Here is a 22726-nt window from a genome sequence, read left to right on the forward strand (position 1 = left end):
TCAATTTAATAATTATTTTTTTGCTTTGAATATTGATTAATTTCACCTTACACGAAAGAATTTGTAGAGTCTATCGCCACCAAATATAAAAAATAAGTTACAATCTAATCTATACCGTAAAGGTCAAATCTGGGTTACCTATTCCCAAATTATACTCTTCCTTGTTGCTCACCACATAAAGCAAATTTCAATACGATATACAAAGCTCACGTCAATTTTTTTTTTGGTAAAGAGCTCACGTCAATTTATTCTGCTGTTAATGATTAAATAGAGATATGTATGAGAATTCAGATTTATCCAAAACAACGATTTTATTCTTTTATCAAGACTAATACTAATATATATATATAGCATCTAGCAATTTTGCAAGAACAACACTTCATTTATCTTTTTTATTAAAACGCCATTCTTTAAATCTTTTAATTTAGTTCTGAACATATTTTTTAACCACAAATGTGATCCCTAGAATATAATCAAAGAACATGCTAGAATATACCAATTTCCCCCCAAAATATCACAAAGAATTTTTCTCTCATAATATTAATATATATATATATATTTTTTTTTTTTTGGGACTCAAGCCTCTTAGCGATTTTGGATATTTTAATAACAAAATTATTTTTGGTATTTCCTTGGAACTTTTTGTTTTTGTCATAACAGAGAAACAGGGATTATTATAGAAAAAAAAACGAAGAGCCAGAGTTACCAAGAGGTAAACCATGCGTATTCAAATTGGCTTAGTATTTAAAATCATTCACCTTTCAAAGTAGAAAAGCAAAAGCCAAAGCTGGTTTCTAACCAAACCTGGGTTATTCAGAGAGAGAGAGAGATAGTGTTCTATAAGGTTTAACTGGGAAAAAAAAAGCTTTTACCCGATGCGAGCGAAACGAGCTTGAATCCTCCTCTGGATCGTCCCACGACAAGACGGGCAATCCATCATTCCTTCTTTCTCATGAAGCTGATTGCAATTAAAACAAAGAACTTGGTGAGCACAAGGCAAGAAGATCACACTCATCTCTTCAGACAAACACATCACACATTCTCTTTCTCTCTTGACTTTGGTCATTCCAAGATTCTCTCTTTTCGTTGCCTTTGAGTCATTGCCACCTTTCTTCAGCGCCACTATTCTCGAGTAGTCTGATTTCAGTTTCAGCTCTGAGATATCTCTCTCAAGTCTTTTGATGTTTTCTATGTAGTATTTCACGTCTGCTTCTGCTTTCGCTTTGATCCGCTCTTCTTCTGCCTTTCCAAGTGCTTCAAGTTCCTTTCTTTCTTTCTTTATTGCAGAAGCCCGAGCAGTGAGCTTCCCTTTGGCTGTCTTTTCTTGCTTCAAAGTAGCCTGCAGTGAAAATTTCGTTAGTTACCTTCATTAACTCTTGCAACTGAAATCAATTGCAATCAACAACTGAGTATGATTCTATCACTAAAGCCACATTGAACCAGAAAGAATGCGGTAGAAAAAAGCATACAGACTAAAAACAATTGATGCAAACATTTTTTTTTCTCCCTTCAATCTCTCTCGCAGTCCTTAGACATAGCAATGTAAAAGGCGATATATATGTAGCCAAAAGAATGATAACGTGACCTGAAATAACTACGTGAAGGAAGGGGTATAACTTTTCAGATGAGAAATATAATTAATTGCAGATCCAACGATGACATCTTAAAGATGAGAAGACCTAACGTGTGCAAAGGCTTATGTCTACCAAAAAAGTAGCAAACCTCAATTTGATTCTGGCGATTTTTTGCTTTCGTAACTTCTTTTTGCAGCACTGTCACCTTGTCTCTTTGACTCTTGAGCTCTTCCAGCAACAGAATCTTTTGCCCTTCCCACAACTGAGTATCCTTCAATGATCTTTGCCCTCTCTCTTTTGCTTCTCTACAACTCTCAGCAGACTCAGCAGCTCTTATCTTAGCAGCTTCCCACTCTTTCTTCAGTAAAGATTGTTCTGCCTCGAGCCTGCGAGCAGTATTGTTAGCTTTTTCAAACAGGCTGGTCTTATCTTTCACCTTGAAATCCATCTCAGACAGCCTCTTCATAGTGCTTTCTTCCAATAATTGCTTATCTTTTTTATGCTGTTGTGCCTCTTCTCGCTCTTTCCTTAGTGCCTTAAGCTCTGGCTGATCCTTCAGTAGTCTACAAGTTGCTTCTTTTACTTTCTGATTAGCCCAGTCCGTCCATACCTGCAGTTCATTCTGTAGGTCATTCACTCGAGGAGCTAGCTTTAGAATCAGTTCATCCTTTTTATCCCGGGGAACGTATATACCCAGAGATGCATCATATGGGATCCCAGCGTAGTAATCTGGTGCTAGCTTTTCAGACACAGAAGCCTTTTCTTCAGACTCAGAAGCAGACTTTTTCTCTGAAGCTATTGGTACAGAAGAAGCAGACTTCTTTTCTGAAGCTATTGGTACAGAAGAAGCAGACTTCTTTTCTGAAGCTGAAGGTACCAGAGTTGCACTACCAGACTTTTTTTTTGAGGCAGAAGTGGCGGGTAAGGCAGTTATATACCCCTTTGCATCTACCACGACCACAGGTGAATCTAACTTACTACTCTTCTTACGTACGAAACAGCTGCTTTCCTCTAATGAAACTTTCACCCCAATTTCTGCTGTTATCTTTGATGAACAGTTTCTTGCCCCCAATTCAGAAGATGATTTGACTCTTTTCTCTAGAAGGAAACTGCCGACTGATGCAAACTTTGCCGCCTTGTAGCCACTGCCTTTGCTGTAAGTCCTAATCTTCTCCACACAGGATTTCTGACGAAGCATGGCTATTTCCTTTTTAGTGCGGAGTTTTCGACAAGATACTAATTTTTCATCCGAGACTAGAGTAAACGATGTACTTTTAATGCCTGCACCAGAGACAGTGCTACCTGAAGATACTTCTTTTCCTGAAGTTGTTCCACAAGAATGAGTATTTTTGGAGTTACCTACATTTGGGAAGTTTCCAAATTTGAGTGGCTCACTCCGGTTGCTTTGAACATTGGTTTGCGGAGGCTTGGGGTTATCTGGGTCACACGAGTTTGGAGGATTACATTCAGCACCAAGAGATTCAGATGCTTTACTCGAACTGAAACCTGGAGATTCAGATGATTCAACTTCAAATGCTTGCAAGACATTCAAGTCGCACATCAAAAGCCGCCACATTGCTTCAACTGTTGATAGGGACGGTCTAACCTCCTTAACAAGACTAATCATTTCTACCAATGTATACGAGACAAGCTGTTGTAAATCCTCAAAAACATAGTCTCTTGAAGCAGCACTTTCGTTTCCATTCTTGAGAATACTCAAGGTGTTATTGACAATGTTCGACACAAGATCATTGCCTCCACAGTAGAGCCTACTGCCAGAAATAGCTTTCAGAACATCATCATCGGTATAGCCACAATCAATAACTTGCTTCATTGCATTAAGGAAGAGCGTGAGCAAATTTGATGACAACAATTCTTCAAGATGACAGGCAAATGGGTCATCCCATTCTACAGATTCAGGCTCTTCAACATTCTCAGTCGACACATTGCCATTCAAATTATCTTGCGTTTTCAACGAAGGTAACTCATATCGAGGGAATTCAGTCAGAGAAGCAGCAATATGTTGAGAAGGATCAGCTAACTTTCTCTTGTTTTTCCTTCCTTTTCCCTGGGGTGACACTGTAAATTCTCCTACAACACCGTTGAGACCACAGCCATTCATTTCTTCTTGCTTTTGAACCATACTTCCTCACCTTTTCATCCATTACACGTGAATGATTTAAGTTAAACACACAGAAAAGCGTATATCATAGATGCTATATTGTTCATACGAAAAACCCATTAGAGTAACAGAGATGTTAGACCAACATCATATTTCGTATAGAAAAATAAACAAACTATTAGTATTCATCTTCTAGTAGAGTAACTTTCAGAAACATCATCCAATCGCCCAACTAATGAAATCCACGAAACACGTCAAAAGAAGCAAATTTTCTAGTAAACGAATAGAGAATCCTCAAATCTAAAGCGTACTACATTCTGATTGAGTGCGTAATCGTAATGCAATCTACAACCAGAATCGAATCGAAAAAAACAAATAAAAAATCCCACGATCATTCCATCAAAAACAATCACGAGCACACCAAAACGGAATAAAAAAAAAGGCGTAAACCGACCTTCAACGAAGACGATATCGGCTAACGGAGAACGGCGCCGGAAAATGACCCCTCGGAGAGAAAATCGGTAGCGAAACGAAGAGGGGAAGCGAGAAAAAGAGAGAGGGATCGACGAAGAATATTTGAGTGTGGCGAGAGCGAGAGACTGAAAGCGAACAAGAGAGACGAAGGAAATGGCCGTAAACTCTTTTCTTTTGGGGACTAACACAAGGTTTGGTTTTACTTTGGCTTCACCGTGGGTATTTTAGTCATTTAACAAATTTTATTCTCCGACTCCCAAAAGCGGAAGCTTTATTGTTTTGTTTCTGCATCTGTCAAAATGATTGCAAAACGAATTTTGGCTGCAAATTCAATACATACAAATCGATCAAACGCAAGAAGAAAGCTGTCTCCGAAAACAAACACAACTAGATTTCACAAGCATCATCCATCATCTTATATTTTCAAAATCAGATTTGCTTTATAGAAATTGGGTCGAAACAAGCCCACATGATCTAACACACGTTACAGTCTCTATTGAATCGGCAACAAAAAGTCTCAAGCTTTGATGGCAGTTCCATGAGGGATTTCACTTTTTCCTTTTCGCACGTCTTCTTTCAGCTTCATTCTCCGCGACCACAACGTGAAACTCAGATCCAAGCATGTCATGTATGTCGATGTTCTTCGAGTTGCTGAGGTTAACGGTCTCAACGATTACTTCTACAGTCACGGTGAATCCTAGATTAGACAAGACCCGAATCGCATTCCCGATTCTGCATATGCTTTGTCGAGTCTCGGGCGGGATATGGCTTTGCTCTTTTCCTGTGTTCTTGGTGGAGGATGAGATCATCTCATCGTCCTTTTGATCATCAATCACCATAGGATCTCTAACTTCAACGTGTTCCCCAACCCATATGAAGCCATTGCAGCCAATAATCAAATCGATCCCAAGACTTTCTATGTAGTGAAAGTGATGCTTGCTTCTCTTAACCAAGTAAGGATCGACCTTCAGAAGCTGCCCCTTCTCGAGCTGTAGAGATTCATGGATCAGTCAATGTTTAGAGGAATAGCCTACCAAAAGGTATAACTTTGAGTATGTGACCAGATCAGAACCAACCTTTCCATACTTTTGACTTCTTGCTTGTAACTGTAAGCTGCCATCATGCTGTAAGTTGCGTACTTCAGCCTAAAAATTTATACAGATCAAAAAGAGTGAATTCTTTGTCAGCCTGAATTTGTGTTCAAAGGCGAGTTCATGTAAAACTGGAACATTTATTAATCATACGACTTACACAAACAACATCATCTTCTACAAAGATATTCCGCATATTGAGTTCATCTACAGACGTTCTCCGCCTCTGGCAACACCGAGAAACTTATATCAATAAAGCCATTCATACAACGAGGAAGCCAGCAATCATCCAAACGGCAAATACCAAAAAAAGAGGGGATTAAATTGTAACCTGGATACCATCGGGTAGCGTCATTGAAGAAAGCATAAGTACACCATCTTGAGTAAAGTTAAGCTCCACTCTCCAACCTTTTTGAGAAACCTGAATAAGTACAGATTCTTTAAGCAATTGTGCAATGTGATTAAAATCCTTCTTGTTAACCTCTCAATACGATTACAAAACCCAAATAACCAACACAGAAATCTACCTCAATGACACGGCCTACCACAATATCCCCAACCTCAGGCTTGTACCTAAACGTAGAAAGTTGAAACCATCAGTTATACTTATTTATCTCACAATAGACAGTTAGTTTCATTCACAATTCCTAACGGGAAGTAAACAAATTCGAAGAGCAATTAGAGAGGAAAATCAAACCACCTGGCTCGTAAGGTGCGTACATAGACAAGCTTATCCACGCGCTCCACCACTCCACATACCGTCGCGAGCAACTCACCGTCGACCTCAGAAGTTCCGTGTCCCCTTTATTGAAAAACAAAACGGGGAAAAAAAGCTGCAATGAATTTCAACCCAGAAAAAGGTGATGCTGAGATATCGAGAGAGCGCGAAGGAGAAGGAATTACTTGAGGAAGGCATCTTCGTGGTTCACGGGGATGGAGTCGGTGACGATAACAGAGGCGTCAGAGTTCGCCGTCGATGACAGTGATTGTAGCCGCTCAATGGCTCTCTCAAACCTGACCTTCTGAGTCTGGCTCAACGGTAGCTGTAGCTTTCTCATCACCATTAGAGACACTCTCTTTTCTACCTCCTCAAGCTCAGCAACACAATAATGGCGATTGAAAATCAAGGTTTGGAAGAGGAGAACAAAACCTCGGACGTTTGTCCCTTGAATGAATTCTAGGGTTTTGGGTTTTTGCTGGACAGGTCCACCTTGTGGCCCATTTATGAGCTAATTGGTTTAGGCCTTTTCAGGTTGCTCTTTCTTTTTTTTCTTTTTTATACCGGAGTACAAAATTATTTAAATTTACATTTTAATGCTCAATTGTTTGTTTTGAGTTGTTTTTTGGAACACTATAGATCATGAAATTGACGTCTCTCCTTCTTCAAGTCTTGTGATCTTCCTATTTCTGACGCCAATTCCCATCGTTCACACTCCAAATTCGTTCCTCCACCGATCAAATCCCTAGTTTATGTAACATCAATCGGTAAGATCTGAGCGTTCCGCTATGAATTTCTTCAAATCCGTCTTCTCAGATGACCCAGATCCTCCAGGAACCGAATCGGAGTCCGATTCACCAAAACACAGCGAACAGCACGAAAACCCAGAGCAGTCTAACCCTAACGACGAAGACGGCGGATGGAGCTTCGGTGGTCTGATGAAAACCATAGCCACCAGATCCGAATCCGTAATTGAAACCTACCGACGAGATCTCGAAGAATTCGGGACAGGTTTGAAGAAGGAGATCGAAGTGGCGCAGGGATCGCTTGGTACCGTGGGACATGCCATTGATGAACTTGGGAACACGGTGCTGAAGGGTACGGCTGAGATCATCGCTCAGGGTAAGGAAGCGATATTAGCCGCTGGTAACGAATCTGATTCTTCTGATAACAATAGCAGTAACAGTTTTGGTCGTCGTGATAGCTTTAGCTCGAAACCCTATAGCCGTTTCGATGCTCAGGTTCGCGTTGTTCAAGGCGATCTCAACACTTACTGTGAAGAGCCTGAGGATTCAGATGATTATAAAAAGTGGGAATCTGGGTTTTCCCTGGGCGAAAAAGCTGAGGAGATGGAGAAATTGCTGGAGGAAAATGGGGATATGAAAGGAGTGTATAAAAGGGTTGTCCCGAGTATGGTTGATCATGAGACCTTCTGGTTTAGGTATTTCTACAAGGTTCACAAGCTCAAGCAAGCTGAAGACCTGAGGGCTAATCTTGTGAAGCGAGCCATCTCTCTGGATGATGAGGAAGAACTGAGCTGGGATATTGATGATGAAGAGGAGAGCAGCGAGAAAGCTACTGAAGCTACCAAAGAAGTTTCAAGATTGAAACTTGAGGGGAATGATGACACGGGTAGTGGAGATGTGAGCGAAACTGTGAAAGATTCAGTGATAAATGCAGATCCGGTGACTGAAAAGAGCGTGAAAGATGAAGTGAAAAGTGCAGATTCAGTGACTGAAGTGAGCAATGTTGGTTTGAAGATAGATACAGATTCGGAGAAGAAGAAGGAAACTGGTAATGAGGACGTTCCAGAATCAAAAACAGTAATTGATACTTCTGATGAGGCTCCAGTTCAAGATTCGGGCAAACGCGAGGCTGTTCCAGAATCTGATGAGACTGCTCAATCTCAGAACTCAGCTAAACCAGATGGTGTTGCTTCTTCATCAACTCAACAACCATCGGAAGAAGATTTGGGATGGGACGAGATTGAGGATATGAGTAGCATCGATGGTAAGGAAACGAGTCGCTCTGGTGGTAGTCCAAACAGAGCTGAGCTGCGTAAACGTCTAAGTGCTGCAGAGGAAGATGAAGACTTAAGTTGGGACATTGAAGATGACGACGATACTTCTTCCAAAGCTTAATGTAGTTTTATAGTGGTGTGCTTCTTTCTCTTACTTGTACTTGTTTTTTGTAAGTTTCTGGCAATTTGCCTCCATTCTTCAGTTGTTTTCTCTTGAACGTTTTATATAATTTGATTTGAAAATATGCTATACATTTGATTTGATGTCTCAAAATTAGGTCAATATATAATAGCTCCAAATCAATCGAAACTAGGTCTTTAGCCCGCTCTTTAGCCCGCGATTTGTGCAGACCGAAAGGTTTTAAAATCAAAAAATAAAGTTTTATGCTATAAATTAAAAAGATTAAAACAATTATTTAAGACATAAATATTCAAAATAAAATTAACTAAAAAAAGTAAACACAACCTAAAATTAATTACTTAAAAAAATACTGAATAATCCACAAACTAATTCAATTAAGATATATATTCTAGCTTTTCGTTTCCTATTTTTTCTTCTTCATTATTTTTTTATTTTTTTTCTTTATCGGTTTTTTATTCTTCTTCCGTCCATATTTTTTTTCCCATGTCTTATTCTTTATTTTTTTCTCCCTCCAATATTTCTTATTCAAATTTATTATTCGCATCTTTTTTTATTATTCAGCACCTTCGTTTTCTTCGTCTTCTTCTTCTTTGTTTTTACGATTTATTCTTCTTCTCCTTCTGATATTTTTTTTTTATATTACATACTCTTCATACTTTTTATGACTCTATATCTTTTGAGGCTGAGAAAAAAGATAAATACACACTTCAAACTTAAAACTCTCCTTAAAAGTGTGTTATATTATTGTTAGATGAGAAAGCTGCATTAACTTTTGTAGTTTGCTCATTTTTGAACAATCAAAATTGTTTATGGGTAATCAACTTTAAAAAAGAGCTTAAACATATATACCAAAAAAGAAATTCTCAAAATTTCTTAATTACGCTAATAATTTAACAAAAATATCAAAAATTAAAGCAAATATCAAAATAAGAATTTAAGTAAAATGGAGTCTCCACAAAAGGGTTGTGACAATTTCATGGTCCCAAGATTTGCAGATTTTTATATGTTATTTATCTTCAATTTCTTCCTCATTGTTGTGTTAGAATATTTATTTGTTACTCTATTAAATAATTTTTAAAAATGAAGAAAAGACAAAATTAGATGGAATTGAATCCTTCCAACATACAAACTTAAGAAAACCTAGAGTATTAGCTACTTAAACATAAATTTTACATCTTTTGTGAAACTTAAGCAAGAAAAGCTTTACTCTGATCCAAAAACAACATTTTATAATTAACAGTTCAAGCTCAACTGGAAACACAAGAGATGAAAACACTCCACACGGAAAAGATTTCAGTTGGAGAAACGTGCAAAAAATCAAAGTACAAATAGTTACCTTCTTTTTTTTCTTTTTTCACCTGTCTTTGCCCATAAATAAAATAAAAAAACCAGAAACCAATATCAAAAATATATCCCAACATTGGACATAAGAGACAAAAACACACAAAACTCATTCAAATAAAGTGATGTTCGAATAAAAAATAGTAATTTTGTTCATGTATCATCATTATTATCAATAGAACTAACTTTGAGAGTAAAAAAATGCCAAGTGGACTAACATTTGTGCTGGAACTAAACTCCTTGTTAGCTTGTTTTCTTTTGTTCTCGGCAGCGGCGGGTGGGGTCTTGGATAAAACACGGACCACCATGTTCTGCACCTCGTTCACCAAAGCTTCTTTTGAACGGTTATAAATTTAGGATTCATCAGATCAAGTAATAATCCACAATCAGATGATTAAACCTGTGTTTTTGTACGTGTTCTTTAAAGTTCCATGTACCTTCCCAAAAGTTCAATCAGCTTGGCAACCTTCACAAGAACCAGGTGAACTCATATTTTATTGCCATAAGGGATTTCAACACCGTATGTCCTATAAACCATTCTGAATCGTCACCAAGAGCCTACACCACAAAACAGAATACATGATATTTTTGTAATAATTTTTTAAAACATATAAAACGCTCATAACTGATTCCGAGAACTGGTTAGGTTCATGAATCTCGATCTTCATCACCAGTAAATGAAATCTGTTGCATCGCGAGATGAAACAATAAAACGCGAGCACCTAAAAAAAAAAACAAAAGCAATCAAAACTTAAAACAGATAAGAATCAATAAACAAAAGGAAGGCTCGACTCAGCCCCAACTAATAAAAGAGAAAAAAAAGTTCATCAAAACTGGCTAATATATAAAACATAAATATGATAGATAATAAAAAAAAATCACAAATCTAAACCTAAAGCACAAAAAAATAAAATAAAATGTTACCCTTCGGTATAGCAGTAAAACTAAACAATCAACGATAAAGAAATTCCGGCTAAAACACCACTTCCTAAACAGGAAAAAACATCAAACGCTATTATTAATAAGAAGAATTTATAAAAAAAAAAATAGAATCCAACTTCTAATATAAATCAGAACGAAATATATTTCTAAAACTTACAAAAGGGAAGACACAAGGTATCACCTAACATATATAAAAAAATGTAGATCTACATGAGCTAACGGAAACGAATATAAAGCAAAAATAACAACCGAATAGAAAATTAAACAGTAGAAAAACTATTTTTTTAAAAAGTCACAAGATCACTAATGTAAAACACACGAAATATATAGCTTACATGATCACCAAACATTACAACCGTGCAAGTGAAGAAAAAAAATTGGTTGAAAAATCTTTAAAATTTATGCAAATCAGATAATTTGTTTATATATTTTTTATTAAAAAACAATATCTAAGTATTTTATCAAGACTTACGTAAAGATTAATGGAGTAACATAACTATATGATGATTTTCAATTTTTAATGTTTTTTTCTAATTCATATAAATATTATTTTTTCAAAAAAAAATAATATCTAAGTATCTATTAAGTAAAATTTACTTAAAAAATTATGGAGTAACATAATTATATATGATGATTTTCGATTTTTAATATTTTTTTTTATAAAATTTAATTTAAATAAATTTTGGGAGGGGTAAAAGGTAATTAACCACCCTAAGATTGAATGAGAGAGCTTAAAACTAAATTTTTACTTTGCATTTACTATATATGATGATTGGATGTATAATCGACCGAGTCTAGTTACCAGGGTTGCTCTAAATAAAGTCTCAGCATTCTTAATCGGCTCTTTGTCAACTGCATTACCCAAACTGATGATACAAGTTTTGAACTTTTGGGAAGAGGATGGTACAAACAAGCAGTATTTAATATCCATCACCACTCTAAGCTAGCGTTTTTTCAAATGATCATCTTCTTTTGTGTGCGTTAGAATTACACGATTTTGTTATTAAACGAATATAATTGAACATTAACAACCCTAGGCGGATCGAGACGGTTTTACGTGGTGGCCATCATTTACTTCGGCAAATATTGAGATTGAAATTTGATTTTTGATTTGTCTACAAAAGCATTTTATTCAATGTCTAAGATTCTTCTGATTACAACTGTCACGCTGCGAATTCGGAGATTTGAACGCTGAATTGTTGTTTCCTAATGAAACGAGACTCGTTCGCACCTGAGGGAGGAGGCGACAACCGAGGCCCATTACTCAGATTATGGGCTTACGGGTCGGGTAAAAAAGATTCCGGGTCGACTGAAGAGAAGCCCTCGGGTGAGTAAACCCTCTCTTAAACCCCGATCACCATTTCAAGGCGAGACGCTAAAGTTTGCGTCTTTTTTCTCTGTCTGTGACTCAGTTGCGTCTAAAGTTTGCGACCAATTCAACTCCAAATGGCTTCCGTGGCTCTTCGAAACCATAGCTCGAAACGGCTTCTTCCCTTTTCTTCTCAGATCTTTCTACGATGCGGAGGTTCCATTCCTTCTTCTTACTCGATCTCACATTTCGACGGAGGAGATGATCGCTGCTCCCCAAGTTACGCGACCGCGTGGTGGAGATCGATGGCGACTTTCAACCGAACGTGAGTTTATCATCTCTCTATCTTCCTTCTTCTGAGTTATTGCAATTTTTTTGTTTGTTTGGAATTAATTCTCTGTTTTTTCTATTTCTGATTGGTTCAAATGTTTCCTTGGCAGAAAACCTCATGTAAATGTTGGAACAATTGGACACGTTGATCATGGGAAGACCACTTTAACTGCTGCGATCACAAAGGTGTCTTTTTTTTAGCTCCGGTTACTTTCAAATTAACTGCAAAAGCATGACGAATCATCGAATTAAAAACAGCATTTTGATTTGTTATTGTAGGTGTTGGCTGAGGAAGGTCAAGCGAAGGCTGTTGCGTTTGATGAAATTGATAAAGCTCCTGAAGAGAAGAAGAGAGGAATTACAATTGCAACGGTCTGCAGTTCTTTTTGTTGTCTTCTTATAGTTTTTTTCTTTTTAATTGCCATAGGATAAAAAAAAAAAAAGTGGTTTTTACCGGACTGTAGTTGGTTCTGTAGGCTCATGTGGAGTACGAGACTGCTAAGCGTCATTATGCTCATGTGGACTGCCCTGGGCACGCAGATTATGTTAAGGTAAGATAATATCATTCTTTATCCATGCCGTAATGAGATTGCAGATACTACTGTACTAGTCTCTTTCGATATATTTCCACTCGATGTATAATCTAGTATACATGAATTGATTAGTGGAATGACATGTATCAGTAAAAAACATTGATAAACACTCGAGTCTCATAGCTTGAGTTGCTAATTTTCAGAATATGATTACTGGGGCGGCACAAATGGATGGCGGAATTCTCGTGGTTTCAGCACCAGATGGACCTATGCCTCAAACTAAGGAGCACATTCTGCTTGCACGTCAGGTTCGCGCTATCACAATCTGATTGCACAGCTGAAGATAGTTAAGATTTGCTTAAGATTTTGATGTTCCATAGGTCGGTGTTCCATCACTTGTGTGCTTCCTGAATAAAGTTGACGCTGTTGATGATGAAGAGTTATTAGAGCTTGTAGAGATGGAGCTACGTGGTATGTATAAATCTCTTAATGTCATGGAAATTACAAACTTTTCAGGATGTACAAGCTTTCTGACGTGAGCCATTTTGTTTTCCAGAACTTCTCAGCTTCTACAAGTTTCCTGGGGATGAGATTCCCATCGTCCGGGGATCTGCTCTGTCTGCATTGCAGGGTACAAACGATGAAATTGGACGGAAAGCCATATTGAAGCTAATGGAAGCTGTAGATGAATATATACCTGATCCTGTTCGCGTTCTTGATAAAGCTTTCCTGATGCCAGTTGAAGATGTTTTCTCGATTCAGGTATATTATTATTCTAGACTCATGTTGATTCTTTTTTCATTCACCCAAATGTTCATGAGGGAGATTTTCTATTTCTTGAAAGGGACGTGGAACTGTTGCAACCGGCCGTATTGAACAGGGAACTATCAAAATAGGTGAAGAAGTGGAAATATTGGGGCTAACTTCGGTTAGTTAGTACTGGCTGCAATTTCACATAAGTATTGGTCTTGTAACTTTTCTCAGGCCTAACTACCAAATTTGATTCCCAGGGACCTCCTCTGAAATCCACAGTAACTGGCGTTGAGATGTTCAAGAAAATTTTAGATAATGGACAGGTGAAAGACTTTCTCTTAGGAGAGATTTTTTTTTCTCAGAACTTTATAGGCAAGCGATATTGATAAAACCTTTTGGGTTTTCAAAATATGTTAGGCTGGTGATAATGTAGGACTTTTGTTGCGTGGACTAAAGAGAGAAGACATCCAGCGAGGAATGGTAAGCTCAGGATCCTTGTGATATAGGAGAGTGAGAAAGACCAATATTGCAAAAGTAATTAACTTTGTGTTGTTTATAGGTTATTGCCAAGCCAGGTTCTTGCAAGACCGCAAAGAAGTTTGAGGCGGAGATTTACGTGCTCACAAAAGACGAAGGTGGACGTCATACCGCTTTTTTCTCTAACTACAGGCCTCAGTTTTATCTGAGGACCGCCGATGTCACGGGAAAAGTAGAATTGCCTGAAAATGTGAAGATGGTTATGCCCGGTGACAATGTCACTGCAGTTTTCGAGCTAATCCTTCCTATCCCACTTGAGCCAGGTTAGATTCTCTCGCCTTTCAATATTACGTTCGAGTATCTTCAGCGGTTCTTGAGTGAATTCAAGTTGTTGCTTCTATATTGTGATTTTTAACAGGTCAAAGATTTGCTCTAAGGGAAGGAGGTAGAACAGTTGGAGCCGGTGTGGTATCAAAAGTTATGAGCTAAGTTAGGTTCCATGTTCTTCAAGAAAACACATCATTGTCCGTCTGTTCTCGAGTAACTTAAGATTCATCTCTCATGAAATTGCACTTTGAGATTCAAGTTAATATCAAATAACAGAGAGATTCGTGTTTAGTTCCTAGTGAAGGAATAGAAAAAGAAAAAAAAATCCAATGTGATTATTTTCACAGTTCTTTCTCTCACAAAAATAACAAAAATCCCCTTTTCTAACATCCTAACATTAATAACTGAACCTTTAAGCCCTCAATGGAGTTAAAAATTGACTCCAAATCATCAGGATTTTAAGATTCAACCAAACCTAAGTGCGACCATGGCGATAGCTGTTGCAGCTCCGAAGTAAACATCCTTGATTCTTCTCTCAACTGTATTTGTCGTTTCTTCGTCTTTGATTGCTTTCCTCTTGACGTTGACAATGGCTTCTCTGAGCCTACTAACCGCCCATGAGAGCAATACCAAACTCAAACTCAGTGCACTGTCAAAGACCTTGTTTGCGCAAAAGGGTACTCGCCTAGAAGCAACACTAGAAACCACAGAGAAGAAGACAGCGATGCCAGTTCCAGCAATAACGATTGAAAACTGAGTCAAAAGCTCTGAGAGGTCTCCACATGATTTCTTTAGAGACAGCAATGTGGATTGTCTATGTTGTTCACTTCCTATCATCAACGAGATAAGGCTCTCACATGCATGAAGATGGTTTCGTTTGTAGAGATCTTTCTCTCTGTCTCTTATCTTCGGATTCTGTTTCTTTGGTGGAGGCTTGAACCTAGTTTTCTCCGGACTGTTGTTAAAATTAAAAAAAAAAACGTTCTTTAAGAAACAGGAAAAGATCAAAAGTAGCAAAAGCTAGTAGATGATATTAGATACCTCTTTAGAGGAACTAGTGTAACTGCATCAAGATTAACCTCGTTTAGCTGCACAGTGTCTATTAGTACCTCACTGTCGAATCTGTTAAATGAGAGAAAGAGCAGAACCTTAATCTCAACCCCAAAATACGAGATTTGTAGGATTATGGATTTTAGTTGCAATGGAAGAATTGATTTACCTCTGAAACTGCGGGACAAGACGTGAGAGCTTTCTCCATCTCGCAGACTTCTTTAACATATGAAACTCGGCTGCAATAGAGACCACATTATCATTCAACTCAGCTCTACTACTTGAGAAGAGGATTTGAGCATCAGAATTGATGGAGGATTCTGGATTATGCATCATGAGATCCAAAAGCGGCTTCACGGGTTCTTGATTCAAGTAAACAAGGGAGGAGCTGGATCTCGAAGCATGGAAATCCATCAAGTCAGATAACAGAGACATATCAAATCCTCTGTCTCTGAGTTCGTCTGCTCTAGACAAAAGCAACTCAATCACCTCCTCTTGTCCGGTCTCTGTAAACCACAAATCATATCAATCGAGAAAACCATTAAAAATTTGGTAAGGATTAGTAGCAAACCGACACCACACACACATACCATGAACATCTAAGACTCTAGGCTTCATCATGGTAGAGTCAAACTCCACAAAGTGATTAGACTTTCTCAAAGAACAAAAAGGCTTCCATGGCTCCAAGTGTTCTAGCTTCAGATTATAGTTGTTTTCTCGTCTTATCTCAGGTTTTCTTCCCCCAGGATTCACCAGATAAGCCCGGTTCCTCTGAATCATTAAAAATAAATAAAACAGAAGGGAAAACATATTGAAACGAGAAAATTCAAACGATTTATAAAACAGAGACAGTAGAAGAAGAAGAAAAAAAAGTCACCTTGGTGATTTCGTTGCTTCTTAGCTCTTGAAGAAGACTGAAATCAAGCGCTGAATAGCTACGAGAAGCCATTAAGCAAAGTTTGATAATCCTACCTGAGAAAAAACCTTTTTTTCCTTTTTTTTGGTCACGAATCCATTAAGAAGCTTATCGTCAGCAATCACAACTATATATATATGCGTCAGATATTATTAGGTGATTTCTGCAAATCTTTGTTTTCGGCTTTACCTGATTAGGAAAAGACCTTGAGTTTTAAAATATTTTACTTTTTGAGGCCTATATTATTTTAAATGGCAATAGTAACCCCAAACTTTTAAATAATTACATAAATTTGCTTTTGTTTCGTGTATTGATAGTTAACCCAAAGATCATTAGGGTACTCTTCTCCAGAGAAGTAAAGTCTCAACTCTCGCAGACTCTGCCTTCAGATTTCACTTTGTTGAGTTGCGAGCAGAGGAAGGAATCCGCAGAGGAAAAAAATGGTACAAACTGTATGCTTTATTCGTGTTTTTCGAAATTGAATGTTGGGACTTGTTTTGTTTTGACCTATCGAAAGATGATTTCTTTCTTCTTTGTTTTATTCGTGGGAGTGTTCGGGGTTTTGATTTTCGCTGATAATTTTGGGTTTTTCGTGGATTTGTTTTTTATGTGGAGCAGCTGTTCTTCTCTTACTTCAAGGATTTGGTTGGACAAGAAGTGACGGTTGAGCTGAAGAACGATTTAGCGATAAGAGGGACTCTTCATTCAGTGGATCAGTATCTGAATATCAAGCTCGAGAACACTAGGGTTGTTGATCAAGACAAATACCCTCACATGGTAAATTCTTCTTCTTTATAATTGATTTCCTTAGTTTGGGGATTTAGGGTTTATCGGCGGCGCACCATGAATTTGCCCTTGTGTTCTTTAGTGGTTTATCTAGTAGTAAAAGGTGTGATTTTGATTTCTGGTGTTACATAACCAGTTAGGCCTTGTCTCTCTATCTATTTGCTTACTACACTTCCTTGTTGACGAACTTGAAAGCTTAATGCTCAGCACTTGCATATGTGTTTAACCCATTAGGGGATGTATTCTCATCTCGTGCTTTTGCTATGACCAACTTTGAGGTGATTTTGATTCGATTTACAAACGCAAAGGGACAGTCTAAAGGGACAAATTTGTAACCATTTTGGTACTTATTGACATGTTTTATCGAGATTCATGTGTGTATACTGCATTTTGTGTAGCCATTGAGATTTTTCAAGTCACAGAAGTACAATGTCTTTGCAATTTGTTTGCGGAATGGTTTTTAGCTAAATTTTGGTATCTTTGGCACTCGATTTCCTATTCTTGTCACACTTAAAGACTGTATCCTCTATAAGAATTTTATTCCGCTGAATTTTAGCTTACGGTTTTGCTCTCCTGAATCTGAATTGTGTAGCTTTCGGTGAGAAACTGTTTCATCAGAGGATCAGTGGTAAGGTACGTGCAGTTACCTCCTGATGGAGTCGATGTTGATTTACTTCACGATGCCGCTAGAAGAGAAGCTAGAGGTGGATGATTGCGCCAAACAGTTGTATCTCCAAACATAAATCTGTTTGATTAACAAGACTTGATACTTTTTTTTTTTTTTTTCATTTTTCGTGTAATGGCTTGATCTGGTTCCATTATATTTTATGAAAAGATTATCTGTCCCGTTTTCTTTTAACTCTTTGATGAATTTTGTTTTTTCAAAGAAATGCCTTTATTCAGTCCTTACTATATAGTTTCTTCTCTCTAAGATAAAAAAGCAAGCAGAGAAAAACATAAGGACTCTTTAAGAAAGAACCTAATTACAGAAAAATGAGTAATTGTCTAAGTAGCTAGTGTAACGCGTCATAGGATTAGTATCCATGAACGGTCTGGTTTGCCAATTGGGAGGGAAAACAGGTGCAGCCATAGGCGGATATGGTGAAATGTGAGCACCGTTATACATTGTGGCTGGAGCCATAGATTGGTACGGCTGAAATGGACCACCACCACCACCACCGGATTGGAATGGCTGAAATGGACCACCACCATACGGTCGATAACAGCCTCTCGGGGGTACGGATATGCGCCACCGGTTTGAAGGATTAGGCCCACCATGGTACATCATCGACCTAGCGGTGTAACAAGGCGGTTTAACGCCATTATTATTCGGGCTTGACAAGTTTTTACCATGACCCTTCTCTTTCTTTGTACTTGTGTGTCGCCATGTAACGATGTTCTTCTCCTTCTTATCCTTCTGGTCTGAAGTTCCATGAGATTCTTTTTCCTCATTTGAATCTGTTTCCGGATTCTCGTTCTCTGGAAGTTTCTGTTTTTGTTCCACATCCTCTTCATCAGACTCCTCTGTTCATCAGAAGAAAGTCAGAAACTTTAGATTTGTGAAGCTCTCTAGTAAGCAAACATTTTGATGGGAACAGAAACACTTACCTTTGAGTTTCTTCGATTTCTTCATCTTCTTTGATTTAGCCTGACATTTTGAGCAGCAACCGTTGTTCATTTTTCAGATCACGTTTCTGCTCCTTTCAATGAAAAAACAAAAGAACACGAAACACGAATAATATTTTTGGGTTTTACTTATAGAATCGTTTATGTAATTGATCTAGATTACAAACCCTAAGCATCCGTATCTTATCTTATTTACACAAAATGAAGAAAAATAAATATTATATCTTTATACTCCTAAATCCTGTGGAAAATCTTCTTTCCATATATATGATGAAATAAGAAAACAAGGTTAATCTTTTGAATCCATAGAAGGCATGTTTCATGGACACCTCGTATCAGAACGAAGATTGATTTGAGGAGATCTTGTACATAAAGATTTTAGGCTTTAGTTACAAGAGAAAGTGTTGTTAATACACATCAGATATTGTGAAAGTCGTTGATTTGATTGAATATTCTTATTGGATATATGACAACACAGTAATAACATATACAAATATCATAACTTGAGTTCTAAGCAGTAGAATTGATTGTTTCAAAAAGGGTACAACTGTACGGCTTCATCTCATACACTACCAGTTGCTGAGTCTGTTCTACTGCTGCAACGGTCTCTCCCTCGACAGAGAAAAACCCCGGGAAAGGAAGAGCTGTGTCGACCAATCGCCTCCATTTGCTTCCATCGGGAAGTGTAGGTAAGATTACATTCTCAGGATGATCACCTGCATTGAATCCAATGAACAGATCATTGTTCTTCGGCTCGGTTGGCTCAACCAGTGACGCGGTCTCTTCTTCCTCTGACTCTGCTTTGATCCCCAATGCCAGGAATTTCGAACTAGGGTCTTCCCAACTCGGAGTTGTTTGGTCATTTGCATACCAAACAATGTTCTCAGGTTTCAAAAAGTTTCTCCTTTGAAACACATCGCTTCTCCTTTCTCTAACCGAAGTCATGAAAGAGATGAACTGCGTGATCTGTACACCGAAAGCTGAAGCCAACATTTTCCAGTCAAAGGGTTTCCGTGATTTTAACAAAGGCGAGCCCTTTGTAGAGATTCCACATTCATCTCCCATGTTAAGAACCGGGATTCCGAGTGAAATGTACTGTATAAACAAGAAGTTGCGGATCTGCTTTAGCCTTCTTTGAAGAACAGCTGATTTGTTTGTTGCTCCTTCTTCCCCGCAGTTCCAACTCAGCTCTGAAGCTAGCTCAGGGCCACTGAAACTGACTAAGTCAACAAGAGAGAGTCCTGAGTTTCTGGAAATGTAGTTGAAAGAGAAAGCCGGACCTCTTCCATCGGTAAATATGTCACCACTTCCACAAATTCTTGTAGCCAGATCGCTAAGAACGCCTCTTCCCCTAACAAAGTTCCTTACGTTTCGACAATATCTTGTATTGAGTTCTGCCCATCGCTTCCAATGCGGGAACCTTACTTCCTTTGGAATCACCATGCTGTCGTGTGGATCCCAACAATCAGCAATTAGTTTTGTTTCCGCGAGCAGTGGATCAAAAGCTATTGCTTCAACCAAGGGAGGACGAGAGAGGTGTTCACCATGAACGCCTCTCAAGAGAGACGAAGCATTGATGAAACAAAAACCATCTACATGAAACTCAGTTACCCAATAACGCAGGCTCTCCAAAATCAACTGCTGAACAACAGGATAGTTACAGTTCAAGTAACTTTTGGAATCTAAATCATTAGCCCTTCCCTTGTAGTAATAGCAACTGTCATCAATCCCTCGAAGAGCTCCAGACTCGGCAGTATGTGTGAAAACTACTTCCAAAATTACCTCAATCCCCTGACTGTGCAATTTCTTTACCATCTCTTTCATTGAGTTGACTGCGGATTCGTGGCCATTGGAAGGTCCATACATGTCCATGGGAGAAAAGAAATGAAATGGAAAGTAAGGACCTTCTTGCTCGGAGAATGAAAATATTGGCTCCAATAGAACAGCGTTAGTTCCAAGGGTTTTCAAATGGTTCACTTTCTCAGCTACACCCGAGAAAGTCCCTGCTACATTACTGGGCAATTTGCAGGATTTGTGTTGTGTAAAACCCTTTACGTTCAACCGGTAAACGATGAGTTTCTCTAGTGGTATGTTTGGAGACACATCATTACCCCAATCAAAAGAAGAGTTTTTGAACAAACTTCCAAGAAACTTCTGTGAGACGGATTTCCCAATAACTGTGGCATACGGATCCAAAACAATTTTCTCAGCTTCAACATTGCCTTCTTCTTCTTCTTCTTCTTCAGAGTGAACATTTTCCTTGCAACGGTACCCATATCTCACAAAATCCCATGTCTTCTCAACTGAAGCATGCCAAACATCACCTGTTCGGTTGACATAAGGATCGAGATCAAGCTCTAACGCAGGTTTGTCGGTTGTGCTATCATCATACAAGCACAAAACCACGCCCCTTGAGTGTCTTGAAAAGAAGGCGAAATTCCAAGAGTCGTTACCTGGTCCAGAAGAAAGGCCTAATGGCAATGGCTGACCAGCAGTAAAACCAACCGGGACACAGAAGTTAGCGTCCTTGTGTGTCAGCATTTTTAGACCATCGGGGTCTTTTCCTGACAGTAACTTCAGATGAAATGATAGGTAGAAAGGAGATTCTTTCCCATCAAATTCGAGCCCTAACATTAATTCAGACAAGGAGCTTTTCACAAACGGAGTTTCTGTTGTGTGGGTTTGTAATTCCTGGGAAGAGTTTTCGAAATCCAGAGGCAAGAAACACGACGAATCAGACCTGTATACACCCCAAACCATCACCGGTCTGCTCTCATCGTCGCCACTTACTTCTAAAGATGAAACATAAACCAAAATGCTGTACTTTTCTCTCTTCTTTTCAACTTTAACTTTAACAAGAGTACCAGCTTTCGTCCTGAACAAATAGGATACTGCCTTCTTTAGGTCATTGGCCTGAGCACTTCTAGTAGATACTTGGTCCCTCAGCTCGATAGAAGTCTTTGAAGCACAAATCCTACTCAGCTGATCCCGCAATAAAGGTTTTCCTGTAACTATCAGTGTCTCGGATCCAGGTTTAGTCTTGTTCATACCAGTAAAAAACCTAGTAGAAGGAAACTTCCATGTTCTAGTGATGCTATTACTGAGACAACAAGATCCTATCCCAACTGATAGTGACCAAGCAGCCATAATTTAAACAAGCAGAAAGTTTCTCCCGTTTCCCAAAACTTTAGCAATCCAAGCAATTAACAATCCCTGAAATCAAAGTAAAGTAAAATCTCATGAAGTTCTTATGTAGTATAGTTATAGTTAAGAAGGGAGATCAAACACACTTTAACTCTTGATGAAAAATGAATGAAAGAAAGTAGAAACCAAATCACACTCTAGTTTTTGGATGAGTTTCACAAACGAAACTAGATCCACAGAAACAAGAAATCACAAAACACAAAACCCAAAAGAAAAAGGAATAGAAATTATAACGTAACAAGGAAAGAAAATTGAAAAAAAAATCATAACGTATCAATGATCTAAATTGAAACAAAAGCTCCCAGCAATTGATCTGAGATTCAACTAAGTTTAGATAGACACAATTATCAGCAATAATTAACCAGGAAAAATCTTTACACCTTTATTTAACCAGATGTAGCAGAATGAGCTCGAATCAGCTAAACCGTCATCTCAAAAAGCTAAAATCACACAAGACCCAATCAACAACAAAAAAAAATTCTTCTTTTAATCATCGGCATTTCAAATTTCAGCGCATTTAAAGAGATAAAGTAGTAGAATCAACAAGAACAATAAGTCTCAGGATCTAAGTAAACTCGAAGCACGAAGAAATAATAAAGAAAGAAAAAAGGAAGCGTAAAGAAGAGACAAATGTCTAAAAAATGTCGAGCTTACGGTCGCATAAGCATCATCACCGCCATTGAAGCAGAAAACGAGATTCCAAGAGAAGATTTTCGCAGTGACTGTAACATAGAAGATATCTGAGAATATCCATGTGATGAAATGGAGTCTGTCCGTGAGTTTATGATTTGATTTCTTTTCTTTTTTTCTTTTTTGGGTGAAAGGTTTTGTCTTGTTCCTTTTTGAAGTTCGATGCCTTTAACTCAACGGACCGCCCAAGTTTAAGCCTTTTTGTTTTCAACATATTAAACGACTGTGCGACATATGAATAATGAAGATATTTGATTAACAATGATTTGTTCTATTATAGTGGATCATAATATATTTGTAT

At 38.0% G+C, this 22726-nt stretch overlaps 8 protein-coding genes across 10 annotated transcripts; 3 read left to right on the top strand and 5 right to left on the bottom strand.

Moving 5' to 3' along the window:
* Nucleotides 1-658: 658 nt before the first annotated feature.
* Nucleotides 659-4358, bottom strand: LOC18994522 (putative E3 ubiquitin-protein ligase RF4). 2 transcript variants are annotated; one of them, XM_024152563.1, is made up of 4 exons: nt 4151-4358; nt 2429-3727; nt 1723-2392; nt 659-1339 (listed from the first exon to the last, which is right to left on the bottom strand). In XM_024152563.1, exons 2-4 carry the CDS (start codon nt 3715-3717, stop codon nt 869-871), a joined length of 2430 nt encoding a protein of 809 aa, XP_024008331.1. In that variant the 5' UTR covers nt 3718-3727; nt 4151-4358; the 3' UTR covers nt 659-868. The 2 variants fall into 2 exon arrangements, with proteins under 2 accessions (XP_024008331.1, XP_006418240.1); XM_006418177.2 differs by having other exon boundaries at nt 1723-3727.
* A 186-nt stretch (nt 4359-4544) lies between these two features.
* Nucleotides 4545-6392, bottom strand: LOC18994523 (exosome complex component RRP4 homolog). Its single transcript, XM_006418178.2, has 7 exons — nt 6165-6392; nt 5962-6063; nt 5789-5834; nt 5593-5682; nt 5422-5487; nt 5247-5315; nt 4545-5159 (listed from the first exon to the last, which is right to left on the bottom strand). Exons 1-7 carry the CDS (start codon nt 6323-6325, stop codon nt 4719-4721), a joined length of 975 nt encoding a protein of 324 aa, XP_006418241.1. The 5' UTR covers nt 6326-6392; the 3' UTR covers nt 4545-4718.
* A 203-nt stretch (nt 6393-6595) lies between these two features.
* On the top strand, nt 6596-8252 carry LOC18994524 (BSD domain-containing protein 1). Its single transcript, XM_006418179.2, has one exon. The coding sequence runs from the start codon at nt 6768-6770 to the stop codon at nt 8118-8120; it is 1353 nt and encodes a 450-aa protein (XP_006418242.1). The 5' UTR covers nt 6596-6767; the 3' UTR covers nt 8121-8252.
* A 3605-nt stretch (nt 8253-11857) lies between these two features.
* Nucleotides 11858-14424, top strand: LOC18994525 (elongation factor Tu, mitochondrial). The gene is made up of 12 exons (XM_006418180.2): nt 11858-12058; nt 12174-12249; nt 12343-12435; nt 12540-12614; nt 12800-12904; nt 12977-13067; nt 13153-13358; nt 13441-13524; nt 13607-13672; nt 13767-13829; nt 13909-14149; nt 14245-14424. Exons 1-12 carry the CDS (start codon nt 11871-11873, stop codon nt 14313-14315), a joined length of 1359 nt encoding a protein of 452 aa, XP_006418243.1. The 5' UTR covers nt 11858-11870; the 3' UTR covers nt 14316-14424.
* On the bottom strand, nt 14384-16152 carry LOC18994526. Its single transcript, XM_006418181.2, has 5 exons — nt 16081-16152; nt 15794-15974; nt 15373-15709; nt 15195-15275; nt 14384-15108 (listed from the first exon to the last, which is right to left on the bottom strand). Exons 1-5 carry the CDS (start codon nt 16150-16152, stop codon nt 14619-14621), a joined length of 1161 nt encoding a protein of 386 aa, XP_006418244.1. The 3' UTR covers nt 14384-14618.
* A 276-nt stretch (nt 16153-16428) lies between these two features.
* LOC18994527 (sm-like protein LSM2) lies at nt 16429-17814 on the top strand. Its single transcript, XM_006418182.2, has 3 exons — nt 16429-16562; nt 16738-16896; nt 17498-17814. The coding sequence occupies exons 1-3, from the start codon at nt 16560-16562 to the stop codon at nt 17615-17617; spliced, it is 282 nt and encodes a 93-aa protein (XP_006418245.1). The 5' UTR covers nt 16429-16559; the 3' UTR covers nt 17618-17814.
* Nucleotides 17815-17884: 70 nt separating this feature from the next.
* On the bottom strand, nt 17885-18583 carry LOC18994528. The gene is made up of 2 exons (XM_006418183.1): nt 18514-18583; nt 17885-18429 (listed from the first exon to the last, which is right to left on the bottom strand). The coding sequence occupies exons 1-2, from the start codon at nt 18581-18583 to the stop codon at nt 17885-17887; spliced, it is 615 nt and encodes a 204-aa protein (XP_006418246.1).
* Nucleotides 18584-18971: 388 nt separating this feature from the next.
* Nucleotides 18972-22515, bottom strand: LOC18994529 (isoamylase 2, chloroplastic). 2 transcript variants are annotated; one of them, XM_006418184.2, is made up of 2 exons: nt 22390-22515; nt 18972-21744 (listed from the first exon to the last, which is right to left on the bottom strand). In XM_006418184.2, the coding sequence occupies exon 2, from the start codon at nt 21676-21678 to the stop codon at nt 19042-19044; it is 2637 nt and encodes an 878-aa protein (XP_006418247.1). In that variant the 5' UTR covers nt 21679-21744; nt 22390-22515; the 3' UTR covers nt 18972-19041. The 2 variants fall into 2 exon arrangements, with proteins under 2 accessions (XP_006418247.1, XP_024008421.1); XM_024152653.1 differs by having other exon boundaries at nt 22368-22515.
* Between the last annotated feature and the right edge of the window lie 211 nt (nt 22516-22726).

This window comes from Eutrema salsugineum, unplaced genomic scaffold, assembly GCF_000478725.1.
Source record: "Eutrema salsugineum unplaced genomic scaffold, Eutsalg1_0 scaffold_5, whole genome shotgun sequence".
In the NCBI taxonomy this organism is placed as follows: Eukaryota; Viridiplantae; Streptophyta; class Magnoliopsida; order Brassicales; family Brassicaceae; genus Eutrema; species Eutrema salsugineum.

What these genes read in the sequence shown, in the direction of transcription:
- LOC18994522 (XM_006418177.2), bottom strand. Translation starts at nt 3,717, where the DNA reads ATGGTTCAAAAGCAAGAAGAAATGAATGGCTGTGGTCTCAACGGTGTT. An exon ending in ATCGCCAGAATCAAATTGAG is followed by an intron (nt 1,340 to 1,722) that starts GTTTGCTACTTT and finishes TTTTCACTGCAG; the next exon opens with GCTACTTTGAAGCAAGAAAA.
- LOC18994523 (XM_006418178.2), bottom strand. Translation starts at nt 6,325, where the DNA reads ATGGTGATGAGAAAGCTACAGCTACCGTTGAGCCAGACTCAGAAGGTC. An exon ending in TAGAAGATGATGTTGTTTGT is followed by an intron (nt 5,316 to 5,421) that starts GTAAGTCGTATG and finishes ATAAATTTTTAG; the next exon opens with GCTGAAGTACGCAACTTACA. An exon ending in GAAGTCAAAAGTATGGAAAG is followed by an intron (nt 5,160 to 5,246) that starts GTTGGTTCTGAT and finishes GAATCTCTACAG; the next exon opens with CTCGAGAAGGGGCAGCTTCT.
- LOC18994524 (XM_006418179.2), top strand. Translation starts at nt 6,768, where the DNA reads ATGAATTTCTTCAAATCCGTCTTCTCAGATGACCCAGATCCTCCAGGA.
- LOC18994525 (XM_006418180.2), top strand. Translation starts at nt 11,871, where the DNA reads ATGGCTTCCGTGGCTCTTCGAAACCATAGCTCGAAACGGCTTCTTCCC. An exon ending in AAATATTGGGGCTAACTTCG is followed by an intron (nt 13,525 to 13,606) that starts GTTAGTTAGTAC and finishes TTTGATTCCCAG; the next exon opens with GGACCTCCTCTGAAATCCAC. An exon ending in AAATTTTAGATAATGGACAG is followed by an intron (nt 13,673 to 13,766) that starts GTGAAAGACTTT and finishes AAAATATGTTAG; the next exon opens with GCTGGTGATAATGTAGGACT.
- LOC18994526 (XM_006418181.2), bottom strand. Translation starts at nt 16,152, where the DNA reads ATGGCTTCTCGTAGCTATTCAGCGCTTGATTTCAGTCTTCTTCAAGAG. An exon ending in TAGAGTCTTAGATGTTCATG is followed by an intron (nt 15,710 to 15,793) that starts GTATGTGTGTGT and finishes TGTGGTTTACAG; the next exon opens with AGACCGGACAAGAGGAGGTG. An exon ending in ACACTAGTTCCTCTAAAGAG is followed by an intron (nt 15,109 to 15,194) that starts GTATCTAATATC and finishes TTTTAACAACAG; the next exon opens with TCCGGAGAAAACTAGGTTCA.
- LOC18994527 (XM_006418182.2), top strand. An exon ending in AAGACAAATACCCTCACATG is followed by an intron (nt 16,897 to 17,497) that starts GTAAATTCTTCT and finishes TGAATTGTGTAG; the next exon opens with CTTTCGGTGAGAAACTGTTT.
- LOC18994528 (XM_006418183.1), bottom strand. Translation starts at nt 18,583, where the DNA reads ATGAACAACGGTTGCTGCTCAAAATGTCAGGCTAAATCAAAGAAGATG. An exon ending in GAAATCGAAGAAACTCAAAG is followed by an intron (nt 18,430 to 18,513) that starts GTAAGTGTTTCT and finishes TCTGATGAACAG; the next exon opens with AGGAGTCTGATGAAGAGGAT.
- LOC18994529 (XM_006418184.2), bottom strand. Translation starts at nt 21,678, where the DNA reads ATGGCTGCTTGGTCACTATCAGTTGGGATAGGATCTTGTTGTCTCAGT.